At 47.9% G+C, this 21,915-nt stretch overlaps 1 protein-coding gene across 1 annotated transcript in view; it reads right to left on the minus strand.

Annotated features, from left to right (window-relative positions):
- Window positions 1–9,645: 9,645 nt before the first annotated feature.
- KLHL29 (kelch-like family member 29) overlaps window positions 9,646–21,915 on the minus strand; it is a 222,519-nt gene continuing 210,249 nt past the window's right edge. The window contains exons 7-12 of the mRNA XM_006880638.1: window positions 21,040–21,238; window positions 20,712–20,894; window positions 20,336–20,516; window positions 12,528–12,721; window positions 12,076–12,220; window positions 9,646–9,829 (exon numbers count right to left, since the gene is read on the minus strand). Coding sequence (XP_006880700.1) covers window positions 9,646–9,829; window positions 12,076–12,220; window positions 12,528–12,721; window positions 20,336–20,516; window positions 20,712–20,894; window positions 21,040–21,238 — 1,086 coding nt within the window. The remainder of the gene's footprint in view (window positions 9,830–12,075; window positions 12,221–12,527; window positions 12,722–20,335; window positions 20,517–20,711; window positions 20,895–21,039; window positions 21,239–21,915) is intronic.

Here is a 21,915-nt window from a genome sequence, read left to right on the forward strand (position 1 = left end):
CAGGTCAACCAAGTGTTGACAGAGACCTTCACTTAGAACAGACAGAGAAAAATCCTCCCCTAGAACTTGGGTTTAGGCCTGTGGTCTCTCCTAAACCATGAAGGAATAAATAAAGTTCCATTTGTTAAAGTCATCCACGTGCGGGAAGTATTTCTGTCATGGACACATTGGATAACTAAGACAGGGCTTTGAAAAGATTTTTAGTTTTATGATTAATACTGCTGAAAGCAGGAAGGAATTTTTTAATATCGTTAGACTGCCAGATATGAATGTGGTGGTAATTTTTCTGGTTAATAACTGTTGGTCTTCAAAAAAGTCATTGATTATAATTTTAAAGGATTGATTATAATACAAAGAAATTATCTTGAGACTTCCTAAGGTATATTTGAAAGAAATCCCCCAAGTTATATAATCTTATAATCTGTGCACCTTTTTTTAGCTAGATTTTTTTATGTGCATACAGCCATTCACATACTTTGCATTTTCTTCATGCATATTGTGTCTTATAGAATCATAGGCATTGTGTTTTATATAATTTCTGTTGATCTATACCTATCATCACCCCATCCCTTGGAATCTACACTGCACCTGAGTACTTTCAGTGTAGATGGAATGGAACGCCAGCACTGTCATTAGACAATGAGTGGAAAGGGATGCTGTATAGACCATTGTACGTTTTCCAGAATTTTACATGTTGTACAACTTTCTCTTTCGCCCCCCCTACTAAACGGCTTTTCGGGGGTGGGGGGGAAAAGGAACTTTTTTCTCAGTCCCACCATTTCTTAAAGACTCTGTTCTTCTATCTTCTTCCCTCCGGATAACTTCTCATGGCCGGGGCCTATCTGTGGAAGCCCTTTAGTGCACTTACCAGTCAGAGATAGTAACTAGCTGTCTGTGGGCTTCTGTTTTCCACTGAGCTAACATGTCTGATTTCTCAATGTGGCCTCAGCATCTGCCATCTAGAAAGAACTCAGTGAATGTTTGTCGAACGGAGTTGAGGTACAGTCAAGGAGCAGCCGTGACATAGAGGAAGTGGTGTTTCGTCTGGCCTTAGGGGGTCATATGCACCGTAAAGAGAAGCTGGAGCGGGCCCTTGAACAATGACAATACTACTCATGTGACTGTTTTGAGAGAGTGTCTCAGAGCTGAGAGAAGATACAAAGCTTTTGATCATTAGCAAATGGAGGAGTATAGTTGGAGCACTAATGAACTATGTATAAGTGAAATAATAAGAATCAAAATTGAAGATGAAGGCTGGATTAGGATTAGACAAGGGAAGATTTTGTAGGGCATCCTGAGAAGTTTGGAGCTGGTTCTTTTCTTTCTTTTTTTTAAGTAGCATCTGAAAAAACACTGAAGGGCATTAAGGACAGAAATGACAATCTGATTTGTGCTTTTAAAAGCAAGAGCAGAACCTGGGAATAGGTATTGCAACCATTCTGACCAGATGGTTTGAAATGAAAGTATGCTGTTAGGCAGTAGAATTGGTGCCAGAAATCAAGAATGGATACAGAGATGTTAAGGAAGTAAAATCAATAGAACTTAATCACTGAATGCATATGGGAATTGCATGAAAAAACAAGCTCACGATAAAACTTCCAGGTTTCTTCTGGGGTGCCAGGAGGCTGGTGAGTCAGCTGACCAGGTGAGGGCTCAGTGGATAAGGGAAAAGAGTTCCAATTTTTCCTATATTTCAAGACGTGGAGATGCTAGGATTTGTTTGAAGACAAGGATTTTGGCAGGGATAGAGATAACTGATAATAAGACACATTTGATATGTGAAGTTTATAGGACTTAATAAATGCATGGCATGTGTGCATATGTGTGTCTCGGGTGTAAGTAAAAGAAGTAAAATTTCAGTTACTTTATTAGAGGGATTAAATCTCCGTGCTCTACGTGTTCACCTCAGTGCCCATCGAGGGGAGGCATGTGGTGCACACGGCCCTTGTCTACAGAGAATATTGTCTTAATGACCTAATATGATTCACTCAAAGGCTGCCCTCATCTGCCAAAAAGAAAGATACACAAATGACTTCTCAAACACTTCATAGTGGGTGACAGAGCACATGGTTTCGAGTTTGGGAAGATGAATACTTTTTTTTGCATTATCGTATTATTTTTTGAATAAGAACTATACAGGCTTCTTTTTGGTCTCTACCCCCAAAAGCAGCAAATTTCAACCTCAGTTTTGTCTTCTTGCAGAAAAAAGTCAGGCTTTTTGGAGTTGAGTCCCTGTTTGAATCAGTTCTTTGATCCAAGTGGGGAAGTACTTTGATGTTCTGGGGAACTCTGGTGGCCTACTTACTGGTAGGAAGCTGTGCTGCAATCCCAAAGGCAGGCTGTTCGAATCCAGCAGCTCCTCTGCGGGAGAAAAATGGGCCTCTGAAAACCTGCCAGAGGGCAGTTATGGGTTGGTTTTGGCTTCATGGTACACAACAACAACCACCACCACAACCGCCTACATAGGGAGTTCTAGTGGCCAGTGGTAAGAAGCTGCGTTGCTGTCCTCAAGGCACTTGGTTCAAATCCACCAGGTGATCCTCTGGAGAAGGATGGGCAATCTCCTCTCACGTGATTAACTGCCTCTGAAAACCTCAGCTGGAAGGTCAGATACAGGTCAGTTCTGTCTCCGTGATCCACAGTAAAACAAAGAAGACTGTGACTAACAGAACTCTAAGTGTCTCATTTACTGTATTGACAGAGTTTTTCTTTTTCTTGTTACAGATCTCTCAGGTAGTTTGGGGAGAAATAAAGAGCCTTGATCTTGTTGCTAACTGCTTCCAGGCAGCCTTGGAGAGGTTGTAAGATGTAGTGCGGGTTCACTGCAGTCTCACTGACGTGGCCTTGAATACTGGCTACGCCTTAGCCTGACTGACAAATGTCCTTAAATGAACCTAAATGACTCAGCTACCCAAAGGAAATATGAGCCCCGTGGCATGATGATGGCAGCCTGTGAACCAAGGTTAGCAATTTAATCCTCCAATCACTCCTGGGCTGAAGAATGGGTCTTCTTCCGTAAAGATTTACAGCCTCCAAATTCCGATGGAGGGTCGCTGTGAATCAGAATCAACAGCAGTGGATTTGGTCTTGCTGTTCTGGGTACAACGGTTGTAACCATTCTTTGCAGGATTGCTATCAGCATTGGACTTGATGATGTCTGTGGAATGCTTAGGGTATATGGCATAACTATCAGTGGGCAAATTACCTCATTTGAAAAATTGTTTCTACCTCTTTGTGTTGGTTTTTTTTTTTTTTTGCGACTGTTTCTACCTCTTAAAGCATGAAGATGCCCTATGACTTGCAGTGTAGATGACAAGATAAAATCAAATGATGTGTGTTATTAGCCTATACAAAGAAAGAATTATGTTTAACTGCAGAAGATTCTAAGGGTCTCGACAACCCATTCTAGAGTTTTAGCAGTAATGCACATGCCCTTCTGTTGCATAGGGGTGCTCTGGTGGTGTAGCCCAGAATGAGATGCATTGCTCACTCCAAGAAGGTACACCTCTGGTGGTTTGAACCTACGAGCCCCTCCAAGGGAGAAAGATGGGAAATCTCCTTCCATTGAGGTTTCCAGCCTTGGAGACCCAGTGGAGGGCTGCTAATAATTGGAACCGACTTGGCAGCAGTGAATTTTGAATTTTTCTGTGGAACTAGAATGTCTTCTTCTTCATGAAAGTCTTTTTCTTATTTGAACTTCTAGGAACATGGGCATCTATTGATAATCTTCTCTTGCCCCCACACATTGAAAGATATAAAGTCCTCACGAGCTTTTAGGTTTTTCAAAACCAGTTTGATTTTATTGGCAAGCTATTCTCTCAGGTAAATTCTCTTTGTTATTTTATTCTGAATCTGGTCTTATTTCTCTATTACTTCTCATGTCTAAAACAGGAAATGATCTTCTGAAAGCAGGGAGCAAATTCTTTAGACTGATTACTTTGTGTCCCTTATCCCCCTATGTCTTTTGAAAGTACTGCTATAGTTTTACTTTTAAAATGTCGTCACTTCACAGAAATTCTGGAGACACCAGAAAGCGCCTCCATGAAATTAATTGTCGTTTTACAACTACACGTCAGATCATGTTTTTATAAACTTAAGCCATCCCAGCCATAGTCATAGATACAAATATGAACATTGCCTTGCCCCCTTACATTGCCACAAGTACTCTCTACATTGCTCTATGTCTTCATGAAGCACCCACCTCACAGAATTATGAGAATTCAGTGGTATCTAAAGTGTGGTATTTAGCATGGTATCTGGCATATTCTTCAGTCTGGACTGAGGCTCAGTGTCAAGAAAACAAAGATTCTCGCCACTGGACCAATTGGCAGCACCAGGATGGATGACGAAGAGATTGAGAGCGTTCACAGCTTCAGTTTGCTCGGCTCCACAGTCAACACTCTTGGCACCAGCAGCCAGGAAATAAAAAAGCGTATCGCGATGGGAAAGTCTGTTGTTAGGGACCTCTCTAAAGTACTCAGGAGCAACAGTGTCTCTCTGGAGACTAAGGTGCGCCTGATACAGGCCATGGTATTTGCAATCGCTTGTTATGCATAGAGTTGGACAATGACTAGGGAAGACAGAAGGAGAGTGGATGCTTTTGAGCTGTGGTGCTGGAGAAGGGTACTGAATGTACCATGGACTGCCAGGAAAACAAACAGATTCTTCTTAGAGAGGATTAAACCAAGCTACTCCTTGGAGGCAAGGATTCTGGGGCTTCGTCTGACATACTTTGGACATGTTGCCTTGGAGAGGGGCATCATGCTTGGGAGGGTGGAGGGACAGCGCAGGAGGGGAAGACCCTCTATGAGATGGATTGATTCAGTGACTGGGGTAATCGGGATGGGTGTGTCAGAGGTGGTGCGGTTGGCACAGGATAGAGCAGGGTTTAGGGCTGTTGTGCATAGGGTCGCTATGAGTCGGAAACAACTCGACGGCACATAACAACAACAAACAACATCTGGCACATAGTTTAGTGGTGGAAAAAAAATGGGCGCTATGATGACATGGCTTGTTCAGTTGTTTGTATTATTTTCTGGTGCCTACCCACATGTGGATCCACTGAGTTAGATGGGGAAGCATTTTAGGCTCTTGAAACACAGTGCCTGCCACACTGCTTTCTAAAAAGGGTCCCATCTGTTTTCCAAACCCTCAGCATATGAAGAGATGCACTGTTCTTCCTCAGCAATTAGAATTCCTGTCTCCCCCCCCCTTTTTTTAAGATTTTGGTAAAAGATACTACCTTATTTTTAAATGAAATTTTCATTATCTAATAATGTCAAGGATGAGTTTTTAATTTGTAAAGGAATGTTTACTGCCTCTTTGTGAATCCATTTATGATCTATTTCTGTTTAACGGTGGAGATTGCTTAATATTGTCTTATTGAATTACATGGGCTCTTTAATAAAGACATTCGTCTTTGTCATAGGGGCTGCAAATATTTTTGCCAATTTATTTTTATTTTGGCTGTAGCTGTTTGTGTTTTTTAACAAGTCCCATACACACGCACACACACATACACACATGGGGAGGGGAGAGAAAGAGTGTGTGTGTGTGTGTGTGTGTGAGAGAGAGAGAGAGAGAGAGAGAATGAGTTTAGGAGTCATGTACCCTTAAATTTGGGCTGTTGAATTTAATCCATTTTTACAATTAAGTGAGTGCAACCGCAATTGAATTCCTGTCTCCGGGGTATACTGCCATGACCTCCTCCTCACTCCCAACTTTGTATAATTTAGAACCTTGATGAGTTAATTTCTGGCTCATTGGCTCAAGTTAAATGGATCAAAAATTGTATAATGGAAAAACTAACGTCAAAGAAAACGTGGGCTGTGCAACCTTCACCAAGCAATTTAACTTCTCTGAGCCTCAGCTGCCTCATCTGAAACGCAAAAATGGCTCACAAGCTTATTTTCAGAAATGGAATAACATAGTCTACATGGAAAACCTCAAAAGACATTCCCTTCGAGATTGTGGGCTGCGTGAGGGCAAGCTGTCTTTGCTTTATTTTTCCTTCTGTTCCTACTAACTGGATCCACCCTGGTTTGAAAGAAGCAGCTTTGGATAAATTGCCTTTTTTCCCCCAACTCTATTAAAGATTATTGTAGAAGAAAAGCACTCTCACACCCATGATCTGCCTCCTGTTTGTGGCTGTCACAGTGAGCTCTCACCTCCCGAGCCAGGTTTGATGGTAGAACCTTGAGCCCAACGAGGTACTCTCCATGATATACATGGGCACCTAATGTAACAGACATAGATATCTTTATGGTGTAAAATAGAATGTTTACTTCACAGGTAAGTCTGAAATAGACAGACATCCCTCAGACCCAAAATACATGATTTCCTTGATTTACAGTGATAGGTGAATAAGGAAGGCTCTAATAATACTATTGCTTCTTGTTGCTTTGGTGTGTTTTTTTTCCTTCTCTCCTCAGATTATAATTTCAGATCTTCATGATCAAGTCTGCTAGACATTTGCCATCCTTTCTTCCAGGACTGATAGTTCAGAGGATATTTATTGTAAATACTTATTGGCAAGTGAGCACTGGTGGGCTAGTGGTAAGAAGCTGTGTTGTAATTCCAAAGGCACACAACAGAGTATGAATCCACCAGCTGCTCTGAGGGAGATCAATTGCCTCTGAAAACCCACTGGAGAGTCAGCTATGGGTCGGTTCTGACTCGATGGCATGCAACAAAAATTGGCAAGAGTGTGGTGCACTCATCATAAGGCCTCAGCCAAGCTCTCTGAAGAACTTCTGCTCCCACCTACTCTGGTCTGCCTTCAGACTTTTATTTTTGTGCAGGTGGCTTAGTGGGTACGGAGTTGTTCTGCAACCCAATGGCATGTGGTTTGGATCCACTAAGCTGCTCCAGGGCAGAAAACTGGGCAATCTTCTTTGGCTAGATTTATTGTTTTTGAAAACCCACCGGCAGGTCAGCCTTGAATTGGTTCTGACTGGAAGGCAATGAGTGAGTATGCTAAGATGTGACACTGAGGGTGTGAGTGACAAAATCGCTAAGTCTCCCTTCTCCTGTTGACGGACTAAATCTGAACCGCTTTCCCTGAAGAACAAAGGCAACCTTAGCCGGTCTTGTTCATTTTCATTCTGTGACTGTGGCGCGAGTGTGAAGTGGATCTGCACTGTGGGTCTGAGGGCAGCCTCAGACAGGAGTGCCTGACAAGGCAAGGGAGGCTATGCTGGCTGGATCTGAGGAGAGAAATCATGCCCTCTTCTTGGATGGAGGAAGTGGGCTGTGTCTCCTCTCTGGCTGATGAGATGGAGTTTTTCGAGTGCCTAAAGCAGGAAATGATCTTCTTGGCTCTGTCAGAGGTCAAGACCTTGAGTCCTGAGCTCAGGAGTGATAGCAAAGGGAACCTAACTCTGAAGTTTTCAGCCGTGCAAGGCAACCACAAGAGCTTAAAACGGAAGGAAGCCCCTGAGACTCAATGCCAACATGTCTTCCAGTCCCTTTCATCATCCTTTATGCTCGGATTCCTTTTAAACTTGTAGGTTCCCTCATTAAGGACAAGTCATGGCTTTTCAAATCAAGAAAATCGTCATTGAAATTTGAAAGGGAGCCCAGACAGGTGACAATAGGCACACACAAAGGGTCTGTCGTCACTGACTCAAGGACGTGAGCACATAAACACATTCCATGGCTTCCAAGTCTAGATCTATAAATATATTTATTATAATATAACAAGAACTTAACAATAAACATATAGTATTTACAATACCATTACAGAGAACCCTGTTTTATATCATTCACAGAAATAGCCATTTTTGCTCCAGTGTGATAGATAAGGAGAGAAACGGAATTTCAATGCCATCTGTGTTGAGTCCTGCTGACCACTAAGACCTCCTTTGGAGGCAGATGCTCACCAACGTTAACATTAGCCCTGCCCCAGGCAGTTAGAAATTTGTGCTCCAGTCCTTGGGTTCACACTTGCACCCTGTTTTTTTTTTGTTTTGTTTTGTTTTGTATTTTTTGACATAAATACTTTAAATGACATACAATGTATGTAGTTTTGTGCTTATTACTTTTTAAAAGAATAAATAATATTAAAAACTGCATAACGAAGCTCGGTATATCTTGTCCAAGTGGGAGCCACACTTTTGTAGTGCTGGAAGTTGCCGTTCGACGTCGGAACCGGGACTCTGTGTCATCGGATACGGAAAGATGGCAAGTGCATCCTGGTCTTTTCTCCCCGGAAAGAACCTGATCGTGAAATGAGGATGGCGAGTTGACTTCCCAGATAGAAAAGTGGTTCAATGCGTAGTTGGTACCAGCGTCAACTCAACAGCGCAGTGCAGCGTTCTTCCGGCCCTGGAATGGACGCCGATTACCATGTGAGGTCGGAGGGGCCAAGGATCCGCAGGAAGGCCTTTCTCCTGAGCCAAGGCGTGTGCCCCCCTCCCGGCTTCCCCCTTTTCAGGTGAATCTGCTGCAGGAAGCATGTTCTGCTCATGCCCATCAGGCCTTGAGGCCACAGCTCATCTAAGAAGGCTGTCCCCGTCCTGAGCGCTCTGGTGGCAGGTGCCTTAATATATAGCTATACATATCAAAAATAGTCTCCTGTGCTTTACAGACATCAGTTCTCCCGCCCTCGCTCCTCCCATTCCCTCCTGGCCTTGGTCCCTAGCTTTACCACTTGGGGGACCTGCACGGATGTCAGGAGCCAGAACGGGTTTCCTGTAGGAACAGAATCTTCCGTTGACAAAGCCTCCAAGAGGCACCACGCTTATGGGGCTGTCTGGGAATTGGTGTCTCTAAAAATAAAACGGGGGCGTTTGCCCCGCCAGGAGAGATCCTCTATTTTGCACATAGAAAAATCAGAGCAAATGCCCCACTCTGGCACTACTTAGCTTTGGGACTTTCCACATCATTATCCCTCTAGTGGCCCCCCTCCTCCTCCTCTCTGTACTTAAAAATAGCCTTTTGTGTATCAAGAAAATGCCTTGGAAATCTAAATAATTCATATTGAAGAAGAAAAAGCTAGCACAATCCCCGTGTCCTTCTCCAGCAAAAACATGGTAGAAAAACCTAGGAAGGACAGACGGCTCTGCCTGCGCTGCTCCAGCCACACCCGGGGCTCCTCTGGGGCCCTGGGACACCACACTGGCTGCCCCCGGCCAAGGGCTCTGGCCCCACAGTCTTGTCCATTGTTTTCCCTCAGCCACTGAAAGTGTGGATTGGTTAAAAAAAAAAAAAGGAATCAAAGTGGTAAGGACACTTTGATCTGATACCAAGAGAGCCTGATGCCTAGTATTGTCATAGGATAACTGATCTATGGTTGTTGAGGGATCAAGCTTGCTCTGCAGGAAGGAAAAAACAGCTTCTCTCTCCCAGTTGAAAAATATGTGAAACTCTATTGCACCGGGCAGAGTGAGCGCCTCCGTTCAGAGCAAGCGCCTGCCTCCACGGGATTGAGCGGGTCCCGGCGTGGCATGTCCTGCTGCTCCTTTCCCCCAAAAAGGCGAGGATGACGTTCTACATTCAATGTAGAAAATATTCGAAATGTTCGGCGCAGTGATTCCTTGCTGTGTTTTGCTGGCCTCTTCTTGGAGTTGCTGAAAACTTAGTGTGTGTGGCATTTGCCTCACCAGACTTGTCCACAACAGTCTTGTGGTGGGCTCTCTGCGCATGTCAGCCGCTCTGAATATACTTCTTTATCACCACGCAGCCGTGTCTGAACACAGGACAGGGCATGTGGGGTAACAGGGTCCATGTGTTGGTCGCAGGCTCATAGGCTTCCATGTTGCCCAGGGCGGGGCCCTCACTGCTAACAATGCCCCCGGTTGCATAAATCTTGCCATCCAGCACCACAGCACTGTCAGGGAGAGAACAGGACAGCACGTCACTTCCAATTTAGGCCTGGAGGGTGATCCTCTATGCGGGGTCCTGCTGCTGGCTGCCCTTATTGTTTTGCAAAAGGGACATGTAAGCTTAGCCCTCTGACCAGAGGTGGTATTCAAAATGAATGCTTTTCCTCCAGGGTCAGTCAGGACGGCATGCTCTCCTGCGCTCCAGGCTGTTGGTAATACCTACCCTCACGGGTCTTCGAGACCCGCTGGGAGGTAGCCAGCCTCTGGGAAGGGTTCTCGGCATGATTCAGTGGGTCTCTATTGAGTCTCCTTCTTGTACGGTACACCAGTGCTTGCCTACAGCTCGGGTCAGTCTGGGAACATGATTCCCAAGAAACAAATGATTGAAGGCAGGGTAATAAGAAGCTAAACAATAATTACACATTGGCCACTTGATAGGGAGTGTGGGCCCTTGTCATGGAAATCAGTTAGAGCTTCCTGCTGTTCCACTCCGTGACCACAAGGGGCAGGCCTGCTCTCTGCAGCGTGACCAGTCCCCTGTCCCTTTCCTGAGTGCTGGTCAAGTCTCGGTCCTGCTGCCCATGAGCTCTTCCAGAGGTTCGAGCTCAGCATTGTTCCTCTTTACACTGATACCTGCAGTTCATTTCAGCTGTCTGTGTTTCTAATGCCCTGGCTTCTCTCTCTCATTTCAGCTAAAGGCCATTTTCTTCTTGGTTATCCCTGACATCCAACAGATAGCTTTTAAAGGTTTCATCTATTGCTGAAATGTTGAGCCTCAAGCAAAACATATCAGTTTAGACTTTGTAAAGTCAGTTCTGACTCAGGACGACTGAGTTCAGTTCAGCACTGTTCACGACAGCCCGTAAAGGTGCCAGCCTTCTCTCATATGGCTCTCTGCCATCTGGGTCTCTCATGGCTCCCCTCTGTGCCATATCTGTTCCCTATTTCTCCTGCAAGACCCAGCGTGTGTCTCTTTCCTGGCATCAAGTCTTTCCTCACCCACTTTATCTTAGGTGAGGCATAGAAGTCCTCCCTTAACATCCTGTTATCTTGTCCAGTGGAGTCAGACTTTGCCCTGGATGCTATCCACATGGAGAGGATAGAAACTGAAATAAGGACAGAGGACTATAAAGTCAGCATGGGAATAGGAAATAGCAGTTATCTGGTGTTTTCCTGTTTTATAGACAGAAACACTTTGCCCAGTTGCTGTTAAGCGCTGTCAAGTCGGAACCAACTCATTGCTGAACCTCTTGAAGCAGTGAATAGCATGGGGGAATACTGTTCATCTTTCTCCCTCAGAGAAACTGGTGGATTTGAACCAGGTACCCTTGCATTGACAATGCAATTTCTTACCACTAAGGCACCAGAGAGGGTAAGTTTCTTGTCTAAGGTCATATGAGAAGTTAGTAAGCAGATTATCTCTTTACTAGGTATGCTGATGGGCACTCAATAAGTTCTTAGTGCTGCTGACAGACTGAAGGCTTCATCATTCTCTACAGCACAGGCATGCAATTTCTTGGATGGGATCTTCTGGGGCAGTGTGGAGAGTGGGTTTCCTGGACCCCTTTTTTTGTTCTGAGTGCCTCTCAGTGCAGGAAGAGACGAGGCTGGAAGAGCAGGGACTGATGCCTCCCTGCCTACACTGGTCACTTTCTCCTGGGCTATGGAGCCAGGCAGGCTGGGAATAAGGCAGGTGCTGGCCTTGCCCATCCTGCAGGGGCTGGTGTTGAGGTTTTGCTTAGTGGAGAATCTAGGACACTAGTGCCCTGTGCTACTCACTGTGTCCTGCTTCAGAAGGGCACCAGGATCGTGTGTGTGCTCAGAGCACTTTCTAGGAGGCTGCCTGGCCTGTGCAGGGCATCGCCCAGTTCTGGACTGGTGTTTCCTTCTGTGACAAGGCAGCTGCCCAAGAAGAGAGCTGATCTCACAGCCCTGCCCTCTCATGTCCATGGGAGAGTCTGGCTGTGGAGGCCTGCTGGCTTTAGGACACACCTGATTTTAGCTGGAGCCCAGGATGGATTTCTGAGCCCTGGGCTGCCCTCGGGTGCAGCTTGCTGGGCTCTGGTGCTGGTATCCACCACCAGTGGCTGAGAGGGAACTCAAGCTGGACTGCTGGGGGCTGGGAACTGAGGCAGGGCGCAATGCTTTGGTCCTCTGCTGGTGGTTAAGTCATGGGGATCAAATTCCTTCTGCTGTTTCTACCTTCCATACTCCTGATCCCTCCCCTTGCAGAGTCCTGCATCCCCCTCACCTGCAGAACTGGCGAGAATGATTCATGTTAGGGCCTGCCTTAATGTTTCCTTTGTCAGGGTCGTAGATGGTCGTAGCTCTGGCATAAGCCCCACCAAGGATAAAAACGAAGCCATTGAGGGTCACGGCAGGAGCATACTTGTTGTCTGTGAGGAGAGAACAGGAAGGTCAAGGCATCTCTTCCTTACCTTCCTAACAGGCCCTCCAGAGCAAAGGGGCTGGAATCGCTGATAGGCCTGGGGCCAAAAGGCACACTTAACACTTAACTTCTTCTCTCCAGGTCATGGGATCCAAAGTTGTACCTGGAGCCCAGGATTTGTTCCCAGGCCAGACCTGGGTCTACAGAACTGAGGGGCTTAGCTGGCATCTGTGCTCAGGAGATTGATACGGAATGAATTTGTCAGTAGGGGGCTGCTGGATTGGCCCTGGGCTGGGGTGCCAGCTGGTGCTCACCAATCATTGGGGACTCGATGAAGCTCCAAGTGTTGGTCTGCGGAACATAGGACTGGAGGACACCCGCCGCTCGGCCTGCCTCGTTCACCCCACCAAACACGTAGATCTTGCCGCCACACACGGTGGCCGCTGCAGAGTGCACTGCCTTGGGCAGAGGGGCCACCGCCTCCCACTGGTTGGTGATGGTGTCGTACCTGCAGAGAAGAAAGGGCCTTGGGTCAAGGACGGGTCTGGCGTAGGGTAGAGCAGGGCCGAGGGCAGCACATAGTTGGCAAGCACCTCCCTGGTTCCTGCCCGAGGCCACAGTGCTGGGGCCACTGGGATGAACCACTCAAGGTCCTTGTGGTGTGACCCAAACTAGCCTCCCAACCTTCCTCTTGTGCCCCAGTGGGGCTCTTTTCTGCCACTTGCGACTTCTATGCAAGTTCTTGCTTCCACGTTTGCTCTCACGGTGCTCCCCCTCTTCCGGGCCCCTTCAGCCCTCTCTCCCCAGCTCAGTCCTATCTTTTCATTCAGCAATCCTGCACTGGGCTTCTCCCATAAACCCAGGCTCTGTTCTGGAAATGGGGTTAATTAAACACCATTCCTGCCCTCAAGGAACTATGGCCTAGTGGGGAGACAGCCATCTGAAACACTAAGGACAATTAGCATGTGGGTTGACAGTGTATGATGCTGAGAAGCCTGAACTGCACAACGGTGGGAACAATTAGCCCGCTCCAGTGGGTCAAGTGAGGCTTCCTGGAGGAGCAGATGCCCGAGCTGGGTTGTGAAGCAGGAATAAGCCTCTAGCTAAGCCACCACTCATCTGTCTATTTGCCCAACTACGATGGCTTGTGAGTTGCTATGGTGATGCAAGGTATGCCACCAGCATTTTGACTCCTGGTGAACATGAGTTTCCATATTAGACTAGGAAGAAAGGCCTGGCAATCTACTTTCAAAAACTGGATCCTGTGGATCATAAGAGAATACAGTCTGATGTAGAATAAGGTCCAGTAGTTCTGGAAGATGAACGAGCCTTCTAGGTTGGAAGGCAATACAAAAAAAAACAAACAAACCAGTGGACTCAAGCATACCAGCAGTGGAGAGATGAATGGAAATGCTTTGCTCTGTCTCCCCTGGGTCACCCATGGATGGGCGCTGACTCAGTGACAGCCAGCAACACCAGGGAAATGGGGAATGGGCAGTAGACATAGAGAATTTCAAGTGAAAGCAGACATGGGCAAAGGCGGCATTAGTTCAGAATGGTCGGAGGCAGGGAGTATAACTCAGATTTTATCTAAGAGGCAGTGGGGAAACACTCAAAATTTTAAGCAGGAAAGTAACACAATCACATCTGTCATCTAGAGCCATCTCTGTGGGGGTGGTGTGGGGAATACGTCGGTGTGCGGGGTACGAGGATGGAAGGAGGGAGAGTGGTGAGGACTGTGTCAGGAGGGGCAGTGAAAGGAAAGGAGAACGAGCAGGATGCTGTCAGCAGCTGAGTGTTGGGGCTGGGGGGGCAGTTTCTGAGGATGAGTCAGGGCTTCTGCTTGTCTGCTGAAATAACGGGATTAGAAGCACAGGCTGGAAGATGTCCTGCATTGAAATGGTTCCCCCAAATGTGATGATGCACGTAATGATGTAACGTGGATGTGGACTTTAAGGAGTGGTCCCCCCAGACTCCAAGAACACTTGATCATGCTAATGAGAAACCTATACTTGGACCAGGAGGCAGTCGTCAGAACAGAGCAAGGAAACACTGCATGGTTCAAAATTTGGGAAGGGCGAGCACCAGGGACGTGTCCTGTCTCCATACCTTTTCAACCTATATGCAGAACAGATTATCTGGGAGGCTGGGCTCTATGAGGAGGAATGTGGGGTCAAGATTGGTGGAAAATCTATCAACAATCTGCGTTATACAGATGACACAACCCTGCTTGCGGAAAGTAAGGAGGACCTGAAGCACTTGCTGCAGAGGGTCAAGGACTGCAGCTTCCAATATGGATTGAGGCTCAATGTCAAGAAGACAAAGATTCTCACCATTGGGCCAATTGGCAGCATCAGGATGGATGGTGAAAAGATTGAAATTGTTCACAGCTTTAGTTTGCTTGGCTCCACAGTCAACAGTCTCGGCACCAGCAGCCAGGAAATTGGAAGACGTATTGCCATGGGAAAGTCTGCTGTCAGGGACCTCTCCAAAGTACTGAAGAGCAATGATGTCTCTTTGGAGACTAAGGTGCGTCTGATACAGGCCATGGTTTTTTCAATCACTTGTTATGCATCAGAGAGTTGGACAATGACTAAGGAGGATAGAAGGAGAATTGATGCCTTTGAGCTGTGGTGCTGGAGAAGAGTATTGAGAATACCACGGACTGCTAGGAAAACAAACAGATTTGTCATGGAAAGGGTTAAACCGGGTGGCTCCTTGGAGGCAAGGATTCTGAGGCTCTGCCTAACTTACTTGGGACATGTTGTGAGGAGAGACCGGTCCTTAGAGAGGGACATCATGCTTGGGAGGGTGGAGGGACAGCGCAGGAGGGGAAGGCCCTCTATGAGGTGGATTGATTCAGTGACTGGGATAATTGGGATGGGAGTGTCAGAGACAATGTGATTGGCACAGGACAGAGCGGAGTTTAGGGCTGTTGTACATAGGGTTGCTATGAGTTGCTGGTGAATTTGAACCACCCACCAGAAAGGCACGAGTTTCTTGTTTGTTTGTTTAGAGTGCAACGCAGAGCTCCTAGAGGGTTTGTCAGTGGTATGATAAGATTGTCATGGAGTTTTGAGTAACAACCAACTCCCCAGAGATTGCCTTAGAGTGTAGATTTGCTCATTTCCATGATGCAAAACTTCCCACCATTTTCTATGTTAAGTTTAAACTACCCAAGTGACATCACCAAAGAGATGCACAATAGGATACAATGATACAGAATTTCTACCATACAAAACAACGATATAAAGGCACACTGAGGCATCCTGGTGGTGCAGTATTTAAGCACTTGGCTGCTCTAGGAAAAGGCACTGGTTTGAACCCACCAGTCACTCTGCGAGAGGAAAGATCTGGTGTTCAGCTCCTGTAAAGATCACAGTGTTGAAAAACCTCATGAGGGCAGCTCTGCTCTATCCTATGGGGTGGCTAGGAGTTAGAATGGATTCAGTAGCATACACAACAGAGACACAACGGGTGTATACGTCCTAGGGAGAAGAGATTAGAGAAAAAGGTAAAAAGTTTAGCAAGTGATGAGTTCAGAGTGTATACTACTTTTGTTTTTAATATTTTCTTTAAGTGCATGTCATTTAATCTTTAATAAGTGCTTAATTGCCCATAGGATTCCTGAGAATGTAAGAGTGGGCGCTCCAAGCCAGGAGTCATCTCTAGCACACCCCTGACTCTTCAGTTTAGGTGGCTGTTGCTGACCCGAGCTGTTGATTCTGACTCTTAGCGACACTGAGAACAACAGGTCGAAACCCACATTGCATAGTCCTCACAATTTCCACTTGCTCAAGCCCACTGTGTTATTATGCTGACAAGAGGGAGCCCCCCTGAAAGATGAGGCGGCGGCTAAATGCAAGGCCACAGGAGGTGGGTACAAGTGGAAAGAACAATGAGAAGGAAAACCAAGTCCACACGGGCCAAGGAGAAGACAGTGGGCGTCATGGGAATTGTAACAGGAATCAAAGGCATCTTAAATGATGACTCTCATCATGTCTGGGAAGCAGGAGTTGGTTGTTCAGAGCACTGGGAGAGGCTGTGAGGAAAGGCATACAGGTGAACACATTCAGCTGTTTACCAAAAGGTTGAAGGTTGGCATCTATCCAGAGGCACCTTCAGCTACTTCTGAAAATTTAGGTGTTGATTACGATGAATCACTCTCTCCTCTGACACACACAGGGTCACTATGAGTCAGAATTAGCCCAATGGCAACTGATTTTACAGGGTCAGTGATGGAGAAGGGAGTAGAAGGTGAGAAATGTTTGCGCTTGAGAATGGGAGAAACTGTGGACAAGAAAACACAGAAAGAGGGCCATGGAGCAATGAGGTCAAATCTTCGAGACTGTGGGATTGTCTCCTTGTATGGGTTGGACAGGTCTACGCCATATGGTGCAGAACACAGATATACGTGCTGAACAGGTCAAAGAGGCCAAGCCAGAGGCCAGGACAAGCATGGAGACAGGAGTTCCGCGGAAACAGGAACAGTCAATGGGCAGGGGCAGCGTGGCCGTGCACTGGAGAGCTCTGTGCTCAGCAGACTCAATCTCAGCTCTCAGCCTGAGGACTGTTCCTCAATCCCTGCCAGCTGAGGCTGCTGGAAGGAGGAAGGGCTCAGGCTTCTCGGGGTTTTTGCTTGTCTGAGACTCCTCAGCTTCCTGCAGATACCGGGTTTTAGCTGGTGTTTCACCGCCTAGCCCCCCAGGCAAGGGAAGGCTCATGTAGACAGGGGCACTTGCTCTCTGTATCTCCCATCAGATGGCACACCTACCATCCACCAGGTGGCTGCTACTGTGTATGGTGTGGTGGGGTGTGTACATGAGGAGGGGTCTCTGCTGTGTGCTCACTGCAGCACCAGGGTGGTTTTCCCCTCCAGCACATCCCCCCCCCAACAGTCAGTTAGACAATTGACTATTAGCTGAAAGTTTGGCAATTTGAACCTACGAGCCCAAGGTTCAAATCCACCAGCTGCTCTGTTGGGCAATCTCTTTCTGTGCCTCTGAAAACCCGCTTGAGAGTCAGCTATGGGTCCCTCTGACTAGACAGTACACGCCACACACCCTCAGAAGACTGGCCTGGTGGTCACTTCTGAAAGGTCTGAGCCTCGAGAACCCTCTGGAAAAGCCAGCCGCACAGGAGGTCTCCATAAGGCCGAATCTAGGGTGCCGCCACCACCACCACCACCACCACCAAGGGGCGTCTCTGCCCCTCGTACCCCCTTTGGACTGGCTGCAGCTCAGAGCCCTGCAGGAAGGTCTCAGCTGGCTGGACATCCTGTGGGCTGAGCGTGCAGCCAGGGGACGGCTGTCACCTGTAACCCGTGCTCCTGAAGACTCAGGGTTTGGGAAAAGGCAGAGTTACCCAAAAGTGCAGCAGGACCCGAGTCAGTTAAGAAGCAGAGAAATGGTATGTGGCTAATACGTGGTGGGGCGAGCGTATTTTCGGACAGTGTCAGAAGTTCAGAAGTCTTTTTTTTAAGCCACTGTGGCAGAGCCCCAAAGAGCCGCTGCAGAAGGAGCTGAGAGACAGCGCAAGATTATTGGCTGTTAGTCCTTAGTCTTTCGGTATAATGGCACATTCCGCCAAACACGAATTTCCTGAGAGCTTGTTATTCCAGGTGGCTGATTGCCAAACCACAAACCCTCCCGTCAGCTCAATCTGTCAGCTTCCTGCTTGAGAAGGATATGCTAATGACATGCAAATGACCCCGCAGAGTGAGCGCGGCTATCATTTATCCAGTACCCACGGCTCCCGCGGTATATTGCTATAAAATATTAGACCTAGTTATTTATATAATGATATAATACAGGTTTGTCTATGACACTGTTGTTTTCATCTCTAATTATATAATCCTGCTCTATTCCTGTAATACAGTAATGTAATATAATTAGAATGTACCGTATATCTCATTCATTATCAATATAATAGCAATTTGTACCATTACTGCCTCCCGAGGAATAAAGCACCCTTGTGTCTGTCCCCATTATCCTGACCTTCCTGTTATCCTAAGTTTGAATCATTGCAACCATTGTGCGTAGAAATGGACTTTCCCAAAGGGGGTCTGGATATGCTACCTGGGAGGCAGTGCTCGAGCTGAAACCTTTCCTCTCTGCACCCCATCTGTGTGCACACCTACTCTGAGTCTTCAAGTCTGGGCCCTGGGCCCCATGATGCCAGGCAGATGTTCCTTGTGGACTGAGGAAGGGCTCAGGCCACTTCAAGACACCCTGCTGTCCAAGCAGCTCATCTACGGGGGTCTTCTAGGGGGGCTGTGTTCACTCAAAGGCCTAACTACGCCCCACTCTGGAGTAGTCGGTGCAGACAGTTTCACCGCTCAGGGGCCAGGGAGGAGAGGAGAGGAGCTGTCTCCACCTCTTAGCTGGAGCATTCTGATCCTTGAACAAATCCCCTTATTTATCAACAAGTATGTGTTTGCAAATGAATAATCAGCGTCTTAGGAGATTAAAAATAGCTGACAAAAGCAAGACAGGATGACAGATCTAGCTCAGTTTACTCCTACATAGAAAATGTCTCCGTATTCATGTATTTATTATTGGATGACAAATGGTTGGGAGCGGGTGCCTGCAGACGGCTTTGGGGCCCTGCTGGTCGTGTGGTGGGTCACGGCACAGGCTGGGAGCCTCAGGGCTGGGCCGGGCTCCCTGGCAGTATTAATATCCTCATCATCACACGGGGACTCCCCATTATCTTCAAATCAATATGACAATTAAATGTCACCGAGCCATCTCTGGCTCCACTTGGGGGAGTTAAAAGCCCGCAAAGAACATTTAGATCCTGTCTCGCTCTGAAACCATCTTCGCTGTAACATTTGTCAAGTGTCCAATTAGCCACTAAGGGAGAAAAAAAAATTATAAATTGAGGGGTAGGGGGGGCTTTGCCGGCAAAAAGATGTCACACAGGAGGATGTGCTTTGCTAGTGGAAGCTCAAGAGATGGGCTGGAGTGGCAGGACATGGAAGAAGGTCTAGTGACGTTAGCTGTGACCTATAGATGTAAGCTTGGCCCAGGTCAGTCTATGGGTCACTCCCTGGGATGCTGAAGCCCAAATCAAACCTGCTGCTGTTAGGTCAAATCCCACTCACGGGCCCCCATGTGTTACAGAGGAATGACTGGCAACCTTAGGCCAGCACACTGCACACTGCACCAACACACTGCACCCCAGAACCCTGGGACATTACTTTCTCCCAGGACTGTGCTGAAGCCTCTGTTCTCCCCAGAACAGTCCCCTGGCTCAAAGGAAGAAAATTTAGGACTACTACCCAGAGAAGAATCCCCTGATGCCCATGCCCACCAAGCCTGACCCCTCCACCGTATGAGGAAGCCGCCTGAGACTTCCAGCAGAGGGCAGGCTTACATACACGCTTCTCGGGCCCGTCGGCTTAGATTCCCTTCTGGGTGATTCTAGGCTTATCCAGTCCTAGCCGCCCCTGTGAACTGCTCAGTTTATCAGTTAGTGCACAGCGGCCTTCCTCTTCATTATACACACATCCTGCAGGAGTGGAGCTCTTAGGGGGTCATCTGCTTCCTGGGAAAAGGATGGTCCCCCCACTGGCCTGGTTTCATTTTAGCTACTGGTTGCAGCTTTCCCCTACCACTCAGCAAGTCTCTGGGAGGGTACCCGTGCTCTCAGTCTAACGACCAGTCCAGGTGAGCACATCCTGTGCTTTTACGTGATTGGATCTTGTGCCATCAGATTGTCTGACATGAAATGAGACGTTAACGTAGGAGTGACCCATCTCGGTCACTGTGGAGGCCAATGCAGTGTCTGCCCTACCTGCTTTCATCCTGCCATTCCACTACTATAACTCACTGCTGCTGAGTTGGATCTGACTCACGGCTGACCCTCCAGCTGGGTTTTGGTGGCTATATATCACATGGGAGGAGATTATTCGTCATTCTTCCCCTCTGGGCAGCTGGTGGATTAGAACTGAGTGCCTCTGGGTTGGCACCGCAACTCACAGTCCTCACCTTTTATTTTGGTTGAAGGCCCTTGTGAATGATCCAGTCCCCAGCATCCCCACTGAGTAGGTGTTGGGGCGCAGGAGGGATGTGATCTTAGCTTTGAATGAGTGTCAGACCGTGTTCCGTTGTCCCATTACCTCTCCACGTGGTCCACATTGCCTGCCACTCCAAGTCCCCCAAGGGTATAAATCTTCCCATCGTAGACAAGGCTGTTGTGGCGACAGCGGGGGACTGTCATCCTGGAGACGAGGTTCCAGTTATCGAGCAGGGACATATAGCACCAGACATCAGCCAGCGTCACCCCTGATTCCATCCCACCTGTAGGCAGCATGGGTGACAAAGGGCAGGCAGGGAGTGAGGGATGGCCGAGCCAGGCAGGCCCAGCCCCAGGGTCAGAAGGAGAAACTTTCACCTGCAAAGCAGACACTTTTAGGTTGACCTTGGCTTTTCTCAGCCCTGACATGTGGGGTAGCTCATGCCCAAGTCCCAACCCCTTCTTCTGAGGGGCCTCACCTGAGAGGTAGATGTTGTCCCCGGCACTCACTACACTGAAGAATTCGCGGTCATAGAAAGGCAGCGAGGCCAGGGGGTACCACTTGTTGTTCTGCGGGTTCCAGCAGGTGACAGCCACCAGCGAGCGCTGGGTCATCCCCACCATCTGACGGCCCCCAACCAGAACGATGACCTCGGCCACACCTGCAGGGACATGGATGGGCACCCTTGGGACAGACTGCCGCACTGTGAGTCTCTGTGCCTGGCCCCTCTCTGGGAGACCACCCAGAGTCAGGCTGACCCCACCGCACCGGCGGCGTTTGAGGCAGGAGGTGTCCCAGTGTGGTACCTGCCGAGAGGCGGGGCCGGGTCCTGGGCGTCTGCATCTCCTGGCGCGCATGGGGCAGCATGTGGTAGCGCTTGGCCTCGTTGACCAGGTCCCGACACGCTTCTGATGACTTGATGAGCTCCTCGTTGTCAACCACATTGAGCAGGTAGCTGGGGTGGATGAAGGGGAGGCGGACAACTGCCAGGAGCTCAGCTGCATACTGAAGGGTAAAGGAGACAGGGAATCAATCATCTTACAGCCTAAAGAACGAACGGCCTCTCTGAGTTGTAGTCAATCAGACGGGGTGTGAGAGTGCACAGGATGGCTGATTCCAGGCTGTACTGGGTTTGGGAGTGTAGGCACCTTGCTCATCCCAGTCAAGGATGGGTGTTCAGAGCAGGTGAAGGGGGGGAGAGGAGGGAGGAGCGCGGCGTGCTACCGCTGACCCTGGGCGGGTCATCCACTCATTTCAGTCATCCCTCAGCACCTCATCCCTTCACCTTGGAAGACCAGGGGCCTCTGCTTCACAGTGCTTCGTGGGGGACTGGGCTGAGAGGACTGATGCCTGCATAGATGTGTGTGCTCAGAACACATGGAGTTCCTCTGAAGCTTTCCACAGAGAATCTCAGGAACGATGGGAGGATCCAGGAGAACTTAAAGGAGATGATGACTGTCCACCAGGCAAGTCATAACTGTGACAGCTGTATCTCTCCAAAATCCCATAACTTTAAACTCACCCGTGGACCCCATCATGCTCACTGAAGTCTTTTCATTGTCTAACTTGAACCTCCCCTCCTGTCCAGTAAATGACTCATCACTCTACTTTTTACTCATTTTGCCATGCATTACACTCATTATCAGGGTACAAAGATGAGTAAATCTGACCTCAAAGGATGC

Source organism: Elephantulus edwardii, unplaced genomic scaffold (genome assembly GCF_000299155.1).
Source record: "Elephantulus edwardii isolate Elephantulus edwardi_28Jun2011 unplaced genomic scaffold, EleEdw1.0 scaffold00009, whole genome shotgun sequence".
NCBI classification, from domain to species: domain Eukaryota; kingdom Metazoa; phylum Chordata; class Mammalia; order Macroscelidea; family Macroscelididae; genus Elephantulus; species Elephantulus edwardii.